Source organism: Callionymus lyra, chromosome 16 (assembly GCF_982586985.1).
Source record: "Callionymus lyra chromosome 16, fCalLyr1.hap1.1, whole genome shotgun sequence".
Lineage (NCBI taxonomy): Eukaryota > Metazoa > Chordata > Actinopteri > Syngnathiformes > Callionymidae > Callionymus > Callionymus lyra.
In genome coordinates this window covers 20,960,450-20,970,288 of record NC_141833.1, presented here as the reverse complement: position 1 = coordinate 20,970,288, position 9,839 = coordinate 20,960,450, and the positions used below count along the sequence as shown (strand labels likewise).

Below are 9,839 nucleotides of genomic sequence, written 5' to 3'. Positions count from 1 at the left end.
TCATCTTCTTACATTGATTTATTTTAATTTAACAAATCTGTCCTCGTTTATTTGTATCTTTCTACAAATTACACAACATTTTAACTTCACTTTTTATCTAAATATCGCTTTCTTTTGACGTAACGTTTCCTTTTCTGTCGTTTATCTTTGACCTTTTGACCCGAATCTCAAGCGAGATCAAAGGTTAAATCCTTGAACAAACCCATCGAACACAAAAGGTTGAAGTTGATTTTGTTTAATATTTACAATAAATACACATCTTGCAGTATAAAAGTCCATAATTATATAAATTTAGGTAGAAAAGGAGGCGCAGGACATCAAGCCCCGACCGAGATACAAATAAAAGGCAGTTTTCGGGTCAAAAAAAAAAACATTGTCTTTGCAAACGTGCGCGGCTGTATGTGCACGTTTCACTCCTGTCAATCACAACATCAAAGAGTTACAGTAGCAGAGTCCGAGGCACTTCCTGTGTCGCACGAACACGGGTCCAGTTTTGTCGAAGGTTCCAGGAGAAGAAACAGGTTCCAGCCCCTGTTGCTGAGGAAAGCTTCTCTGAAGCCGCAGCAGCAGCAACAACAACAACAACACGTGTAGTACCAGCTACGTTACCATGGCGACCTTACGATGAGGTTCGAACTGCGGAATAAATAACTTTTTTTCTTCCTTCATCTCGACGTTTTTACAAACTTGAGCTCAACTCGTTTGTAAAGTGCTCGGCTGTGACGTCACGGGCGCATATTTACAGAAGTTGTTGTCGGTGCTGAAGCTAGCGCGGCTAAAGCTAACTGGCGCGAACCTCATCGTAAAGCGTTTTTCCCGCCAATATTAACGATTTCAATAATTAAAGATATAAAAAAAAAATGGCTTTGGTCGTTTTTTAAATTAAGAGATAAGAGATAAACAGTTCGGTCACATGTGTCGCTTCATGTGCAGCGCCAGGTGGTCCGAGCGGGAGAACGCGCGCTCGCACAGGTGACACTGGAACGGACGGTGGCCGGTGTGCTTCCGGAAGTGACGCGTCAGCTCGTCCGAGCGCGCGAACTTCCATCCGCATCCTTCCCAGCTGCAGTGATACGGCTTCTCACCTGGAGGAGAGAGAAGATGAAGGTGAGCTGGACAGGTGTGCGGTGAGGGGGCGCGCATGCGCACAGGTGAGTTTGGAACTTACCGGTGTGAGTCCGCAGGTGCGCCTTCAGGTGCGAGCTCTTCGTGTAGGTTTTCCCGCATCCGGCGAAGGTGCAGGTGTGCGAGGCGGTCCTCTTGCGCGGCCACGTCCTGCGCCCGCGCTTGGGTTTCTGGTCCAGCAGCTCCAGCGGGGACGCGGGCGGGGTCAGCATGACCCGCGGCGGCTGCAGACCCTCGTCGTACATGAAGGCGGGCACGTGGTACTGCATCGGCGCGAAGGCGGGCGTGAAGCGGCACATCCGGGTCCCGCAGTCCGCGGGCGCGTCCGGGCTGAGCGGCGGCGTCATGGTGGCGGCGGCGCGCGGGGACACGGCGACGCGCGGCTGGCGCTCGAAGCCCATCATGCACGAGACGTTGCCCTCCTGCTTGATCTTGGCCCCCTGGGGCGCGTGACCCAGCACCGGGCCGTACCCGTCCCCGGCGGGCTCCACCTTGATGTCCGGCCGCGGGAACGCGTACACGCGCGCCTGGAGGTGGTGCCGCGACGTGAAGTGTTCGCCCGCGTCCGCGCGCATGAGCTCGGTCATGAGCCCGTACGGCGGCGGCGGCGGCGGCGGGCACCGGAGCTCCTCGCCCGGGAACGCCGGGTACTGGTGGTGCTGGTGGTCCGCGTACCCCGCCGCGGCCGCCGCGCTCTCCGACCCGGTCGTGTTCGCCAGGATAAAGTCCAGATCCAGGTAGTCGCTCAGGTCCTCGTCGTCGGTCCGGACGCCCGCGGACTCGTCCACGCGCCACCGCGGGAACCCCCCGGGGGAGTCCGAGGCCAGCTGGACGCAGCAGGGGGTCGCGTCCTGGTCCCAGGTCTTGATGGAGGTGAAGGTGGAGAAGGAGGGCAGCATCACTGCGGGTGACGCCATCTCTGGTTCGGGACTCTCGGGTGTGGACTCTCGGGTGACCCTGCGCTGCTGCTGCGCTTCTCACACATGCACGCGTCTAATGGCGAGGGTTCAGGAAACAAGCGTCGCTGCTGCTGGATCCAGAGACTTTATAAAGGAGTCCGGGCTCGGGGTCCGGGACCTATGAGCGCGAGGCTCCTCCTCGGACCCGGGGACGCGCGGGACCCGCGGGCACGCGCCTCCAGCAGCAGCATCAACACGGACTCGAGGATTATTATTACACAACGAAACTGATATTACAGGATCATTACCTGCTGCTCGAGGGACGAGTTTCTACGTCACTTCAACTCAACTCTTACTTTAATGTTACTTAAATGTAACTTTAATGTTACTTAAATGTTACTTAAATGTTACTTAAATGTTACTTAAATGTTACTTAAATGTTACTTTAATGTAACTTAAATGTTACTTTAATGTTACTTAAATATTACTTAAATGTTACTTTAATGTTACTTAAATGTTACTTAAATGTTACTTTAATGTTACTTAAATGTTACTTAAATGTAACTTTAATGTTACTTTAATGTAACTTAAATGTTACTTAAATGTTACTTTAATGTTACTTAAATGTTACTTAAATGTTACTTTAATGTTACTTAAATGTTACTTTAATGTTACTTAAATGTAACTTTAATGTTACTTAAATGTTACTTAAATGTTACTTAAATGTTACTTAAATGTTACTTAAATGTTACTTTAATGTAACTTAAATGTTACTTTAATGTTACTTAAATATTACTTAAATGTTACTTTAATGTTACTTAAATGTTACTTAAATGTTACTTTAATGTTACTTAAATGTTACTTAAATGTAACTTTAATGTTACTTAAATGTTACTTAAATGTTACTTTAATGTTACTTAAATGTTACTTAAATGTTACTTTAATGTTACTTTAATGTTACTTTAATGTTACTTAAATGTAACTTTAATGTTACTTAAATGTTACTTTAATGTTACTTAAATGTTACTTAAATGTTACTTTAATGTTACTTAAATGTTACTTTAATGTTACTTTAATGTTACTTAAATGTTACTTAAATGTTACTTTAATGTTACTTTAATGTAACTTAAATGTTACTTTAATGTTACTTAAATGTTACTTTAATGTTACTTTAATGTTACTTTAATGTAACTTAAATGTTACTTTAATGTTACTTAAATGTTACTCTAGTTTTTAACTGATTTAACAACGTTATATAAGATTAGTTGAGTGTAAAAGAAACGTATATATTTTGAACTGAACCAACTAAGTTTACTTAATAGACTCTTTATTTAAACTTAGTCATATTTTTATAGCAAGAAATAAATAAATCCATATTAATAATATTATTTTATTGTATCATTTTTCAAGCTTTAGTTAGTAAAAAAAAGTACAGATTAAATCATCAATTTTATTACATAAATAAGACATTTTTCTTGCTTCTTATCTTTTTAACACCTTTTAAAGTCATGTTTTTTATTTTATTTATTATTATTATATTGATCATGTCAATTTATTGTATCTACACTTGAAAAAACATTTTACTTCAAAACAGTAAAAAAAAATGTCATTGTCATAAAAATTTCATCTACTTAAAAATTCTTATTAAAAACGTTTTTTTTAATACTTTATTTATTTATTTTATTTTTTACTTTTTACGAGTCATTTATAAGTAAAAAAATAATTCCATATTGATGACATCAATTCATTCTACAATATATTTTAAGTCTGTTTTTGTTTTTTTGAATATACTTAAAAAAACAACCTTCATATAAAAGCGTGTAAAGTGGACACATTAAATTATCCATTTATTACACATTTATAACATTTTTCTGCCCAAAAAAACAATATTATACAATAAAACTTCTCACATGAACTTTTGTGATAGAAATCAAATACATATATTTTAAATATATTAATTACAAACATACTGTACAAACAATACTTTTTTTAATGACCTTTCTATGGTCAGACTAATCATTATCAAACGTGTTTTAATCGTTTTAAAATGAAATATGACGTCATTTATTCAAAATATTTATGATTAATTTGATCTCAGTCTTGAATCAGATCCACTGAAGTCCGTGACAAACGTGCGCGTGTGATGTTTCCACGTCGTGTCCGTGCGGTCAGTGCTGACCGGTCGGTCCGGGTCTCGTGGACCTGATCCCGGGTCTCGTGGACCTGATCCCGGGTCAGTGTCTGCGGCTCATTATCATGGAGCGGGTTTGTTTTGTTGGACTCAGCAGGTTTGTCCAAACAGGCGCCAGGCGCGTCTCAAACGGCTCTACAGGCGCGATCCCGCGCTGATGTCAAGGTTCGAATCCCATTCAGGTGCAAATGTTGCTCAAAGTGTCCGTCATTTACATGACAGGCCCGTGACGTCACGGGTCACGAGGGCACAGGTATCTGCGCAGTCACCGCGTCCATAAAAGTGTAAATAAATTAAAATAATAAAACTGTAAATAGATTAAAATAATAAAACTGTAAACAGATTAAAATAATGAATCATATAATAGTGATAACAGGTGATATTTAATACTAATAAACTGTTATTGAAGGATGTGTTGAAATATGTTTGGGATTTTATTTTGTGTCTTTGTATTTATATAAAACTTTATATAATTAACAATCAAAAATACTATTAAATGTGTTTAAATCGTATTAAAGTTTAAAAATCGTTTTAGCTTTCGAGTGGAATTTTTGGCCTGTTATTAATTTACCTTACAGTAGCTAGCATATTTGTAAGCGTCTTTATTAGCATCTTTGTTAGCTACTTATTTTCGTGCTATATTCTGTAAACAAAACACATGATTAGCTCAACTAAAGTACTAACTTAATGTTACCTGTTAAGCTTTAATGGAAATTGTTACGTTTTAGTGCAAAAAGGAATGTCAACTGTAGAAAAATGACCTTCGGAAACACCTTAACATGAGCGCTAAACTAGCACATAAGCTAGCACATAAGCTAGCATTATCAGTTAAATCCGCTTAATGTAGAAATCCAGTGATATACAAGTACATTTAAAGAGCTGAACTACCAATTTATTGCGAGTTAAGATGTTTAAATCATCAACGAAAATCTTGAATTAGCTTTTATTTAGCACTTAAGTTAGCAGCAAGCTAACTACGCGTATAAGCTAAATAGAGAGAGAAAAGTTTTATTATCGTACGTAAAAAAAACAGTTTTACAGTCTGATGAAATGTTGGATTTTCTCCCTCGTGTGTTATTTAGCTTTTAATTCTTAGAAAAATGAGATTTTTCTAAACATTTTCTTCGAGCCAATCAGCAGCCAGGATACTGAAGGGTGATCTGAGATAGTGTTAAGAAATGTTTTGAGCAAAATATCATCAAGAAAAAAGTCGTGAAAACAGAAGCGGTGTTTGTTGTGCGTCTCCTGGACCGGCGTGTTGTCGTAGCGCCGGGTCATGTGACCACTTCCTGCGAGCGCGGTCTGAGCAAACATGACGGACAGGTCAGATCTCATCCGTCCGTCAAGTTCAGCAGCTGTGAGTTTCCACTTCCTGATGTCAGTGGAAAAGTGCGTCACGGTGCAGGTCGATGGGAAAACTGGAGCGTTTTTTATCTCGTGTCAAAACAAGATGTTGAGTCGACACTTCTTTGAGAATCTTTACCAAATATAGAATTAATTAATAAATACTTTCTTAAAGAAGTTTTTATTTTTCTAATGATGAACTATTTTATTTTAATTATCTTTATGTTTTACTGTATTCCAGGGCCATCTCTTTAAAAACAAAATCAGCCTTAAAAAAATATAAAAAATACTTAAATAATAATAATGATAAGTACTTTTTTTTCATAGTTTTCTTCCATTTCTTCCATCCATAGTCATCACTTAAATCTGAATTTTCTGTAAAAATAAAAATAAATAATGGTTAAAAATTCTTGTATATAATATGATATCTTTGGAAAACATTATTTATATATTTTTCAATATTTTCTTTAAATATATAATGTTTTTATTTACTTGAAACATTTGTCACAAAATATATTTTATTATCTTTAATATTTGATAATGTTTTTTTTTTGCTAATTTATTTCATGACATTTTTTCCCCCAGATTTATTTCCTTTATGATTAAAAACTATTTTCCTTACTTTTGTTGTTTTTTTCTTTGACACTTTTTTCCCCCTTTTTATCCTCCTGTTTTCATTTCTAAGTTGATTTTCATAACGTTGTTTCTTGAGTCAAAGCTTGTTCAAAAATGTACAATTTAAGGTTCAGTACTTTGTAGTTGAAGAACATAAATCATCAAAGGAACCTCAATAGTTTGAACACTTTGGTCTGAAAATACTTCAATTTTCTGGGTTTTTCTTCAGGAAACAAGAGTAAATAAGAGCGTCGGTCAGTGACGTTCTTGTCGTGACGCTTGAATAGAAGCGATTCAGGTTCTGTTTCCCCGAGAACGCCTGCGATGATGCTGAGGAGAAAGGACAGGTCTGTGTTGCTGCCGTGACATCACTTCCTGTGGAGAAGTGTGCGTTCCTCCCAGGGAATTTTATTGACGCAAACGCCGCGAGCGTGGAGGGATTGAGGGGCGGAGTCCAGTCCAGGAAAGATTTGTCAGTGAAACACATTAAGTGCCGTTTAATTAACCCCTTCAGGGAGACGCCGACCTCGTGGAGGCAGAGGTCAGAGGTCAGACTCGGGACAAACACCTCCGAGCTCGTCGGGATTGAATGTCGTCCTCGGAATTCTTGACCTTGTGAACCTGTTGAAGTGAAACTTTTTGAAGTGGAACTGATTCAAATGAGATTTTTACTCTCCTTGAATCTTCTGGAGGGAAAGTATATATTTTTTTTCTACTAAACTGTTTTAATTACTATTTACTTTTTCCACCTTTAATATTTTTGTGTCATTTTTTTTCTTTTTAAATACTCGTTGGATTTTTCTTCACCAAATTTTCTTTTTCCTCATAAAGAAAATATTATATATTGTCATTTTTGTGTTGTTACATTTCCTTTCTTGTCAAAAAGTTATTCAAAATGTTTCATTTATACATTTTATTTTTGAATTGGCCAATTTTTTTTCTTTCTTTATTTGCAATAACTTTTTTTTTTCTTGTAAAAATCTTTATATAATTACTGTATATATAATAAAAAAAAAAAGTAGCTTTTTCTTTAAAATGTTCTTATGTCAGACCATTAAAAAAAAATTGGAAAGGGGAAGTGAAATGAAAAACAAGAAGTATCCACAATTTAAATTAAAACATTTTCTTCTGTTTGACATTTTTCTATTTCATTAAAAAAGTATTTTCTTTCTTTATTTGACCAACATCACATGAACTCAAATGTTCTTTATTACAATCTTTTTTTAATTATATAGACTTTCTTTATTAAAGCTTTTTTCTTCACCCAAAGGTCTCATGCCTGCTCTTATTTTTTTAATTTGTGAAAATAAATATTTAATGAAGAAAATGTTATTTTCACTTTTACATTTATTTAAATTTTTCTGGAATTTAAATTTATTTTTTCAGTTGTTTTATTTTTCATTTTATACATTTTATTTTAGTGTTTGTTCTTAAAAGTTATTTTAACATTTTCTTAACCCTTGTGTTGTCTCAATGTCTCTAGGCCTTCGGGTCACTTTGACCCTGGGAAAGGGTTAATAAATCAAATCAAATCGGCAAAAATTCTTGCTTTCATTTTTTTATATGAACTCAAGTGTTTTCTTTCCCTTTTTTTTTTTTTAAACACTTTCTCTCCTGAGTCGACTCCTGCTCTTCATCATCTCATCCTTTCCCTTCACTCAGTCTTTCCAGCAGCTCATGATCTATGAATAACCTGCAGCTCAGGTGTTCCTCCACAACAAACATCATATAAAGCCGGAGTTTCCTTCAAGTCTTCTCTTTGTTTTCCACACGACTCGGCGAAACTCTCGGCAGAAAAACAGAACTGGGCGAGAACATCAAAACCTTTCACTCGAGTCTTTTCCTGGAACCGAGGGGTTGCTCAACGGGGTCGTTGGGCAACTCGTGTTCCTGAAGACTGGAGTCCCTGAAGCCGCTAACGTGTCCTGTCATCGCCAGGATCTCCATGTTGTCTTAGTGCTCTCGAGCCAAACACTCGCTCCACCATGTTCGCTACAGACTCGCTGACTCGTCTTCTCAGGGACCCGTGAGCCGCGACTCGTGGGTGTGAGACGCGAGCGACGGCCTCGGACTGAGCCGGAGTCGAACTCGTCTGCGCTTATATAGCTCGGTTATTTTTATCCGCCCGCCCTCCACTCATTACAGCGTTTCCCCTCTTTTTTCTTTTTTTTCGTCGGGCGACTACAGGAAGCACGTTTGGCTGCTTTTCCTGCTGGAGGCACGAGGCCAGATCCAGAAGAATCAGAGAATGATAGCATTCATGCCCCCCCGCCGCCCCCCCGGCTTCTCTTAAAAGAGGTGAAGAGAAATGTTGAGCAGTGGTGGCACGTGTGTGGTATTCACAGACCTGGCCGGGGTCCAGAGACCCGGCAGAACCAGAACCGCAGACGTCAGGAACGAGTTGAGTTTCACCGTCAAAGGAGTTCGTGAGAGAAGAGAAGGAAGGATCTGAAGCGAGGTCTTCAAGATTCTTAACGTATGATTCTTGTCGTTTTAATCTTGCATCACCATCTGGCTCGCTGCTGCAACAAGTTCAAGATCGTACTTTTAATACCATCGTAGATCTTAGCCTCTTTTCTTTATGCATCACTGTCTGGCTCTCTGCTGCAACATCAGTGGAAACGTTCAAACTATGTCAAGATCGGACGTTTACGATATTGTATTTTCAAACAATACAGTCTTTTCTTGTTTTTATTATTAACCTTGATCTCACTCTTTTGTCTCAATACAGTTTTTCTTCATGCATCACCGTCTGGCTCTCTGCTGCAACATCAGTGGAGAAGTTCAAACTATGTCAACATCGGACGTTTACGATATTGTATTTTCAAACAATACAGTATTTTCTTGTTTTTATTAACCTGGTAGATCTCAGTATTTTGTCTCAAACAGTTTTTCTTGATGCATCACCGTCTGGCTCTCTGCTGCAACCACAACACTGGACTAGATGTACAGATCTTTAGGAAACATCTCATCTTCGTCTTCGACTCCATCAAGATCAGATCCGCTTACTGTAGATTCGGAGGCTGTAATTATCTGTAGCCATTAGAGCAGTGGTGTCAAAACCAAAGAAAAACAGTTGATGTTGTAAAAAATATCTTTGTGTATAAAATCAATTAAAACGTCATTTTTAACCGTTTGTAGAAAAACAGTTTTGTTTGTAAGAAATTGTTTTGTTTATTTGTTTATTTATTATTTTAATTTTGGTTCCTGATTTCTTTAAAGATATATGTTCATGTCTTTAAAGACACAGTATATGTTCAGGTCTTTAAAGATATATGTTCAGGTCTTTAAATATATATATGTTCAGGTCTTTAAAGATATATGTTCATGTCTTTAAAGATATATGTTCATGTCTTTAAAGACACAGTATATGTTCAGGTCTTTAAAGATATATGTTCAGGTCTTTAAATATATATATGTTCAGGTCTTTAAAGATATATGTTCATGTCTTTAAAGATATATGTTCAGGTCTTTAAAGATATATGTTCAGGTCTTTAAAGATATATATGTTCATGTCTTTAAAGATATATGTTCATGTCTTTAAAGATATATATGTTCATGTCTTTAAAGATATATGTTGGGTCTTTAAAGATATATGTTCAGGTCTTTAAAGATATATGTTCAGGTCTTTAAAGATATATGTTCATGTCTTTAAAGATATATAT

At 37.9% G+C, this 9,839-nt stretch overlaps 1 protein-coding gene across 1 annotated transcript; it reads right to left on the bottom strand.

Moving 5' to 3' along the window:
• Positions 1-219: 219 nt before the first annotated feature.
• Positions 220-2,162, bottom strand: LOC148064123 (Krueppel-like factor 2). Its single transcript, XM_087811729.1, has 2 exons — positions 1,169-2,162; positions 220-1,085 (listed from the first exon to the last, which is right to left on the bottom strand). Exons 1-2 carry the CDS (start codon positions 2,040-2,042, stop codon positions 910-912), a joined length of 1,050 nt encoding a protein of 349 aa, XP_087667855.1. The 5' UTR covers positions 2,043-2,162; the 3' UTR covers positions 220-909.
• Between the last annotated feature and the right edge of the window lie 7,677 nt (positions 2,163-9,839).

Coding starts and splice junctions, on each gene's coding strand:
- LOC148064123 (XM_087811729.1), bottom strand. CDS start 2,042: ATGGCGTCACCCGCAGTGATGCTGCCCTCCTTCTCCACCTTCACCTCC. Junction 1,086..1,168: donor GCACCTGCGGACTCACACCG/GTAAGTTCCAAA, acceptor TCTCTCCTCCAG/GTGAGAAGCCGTATCACTGC.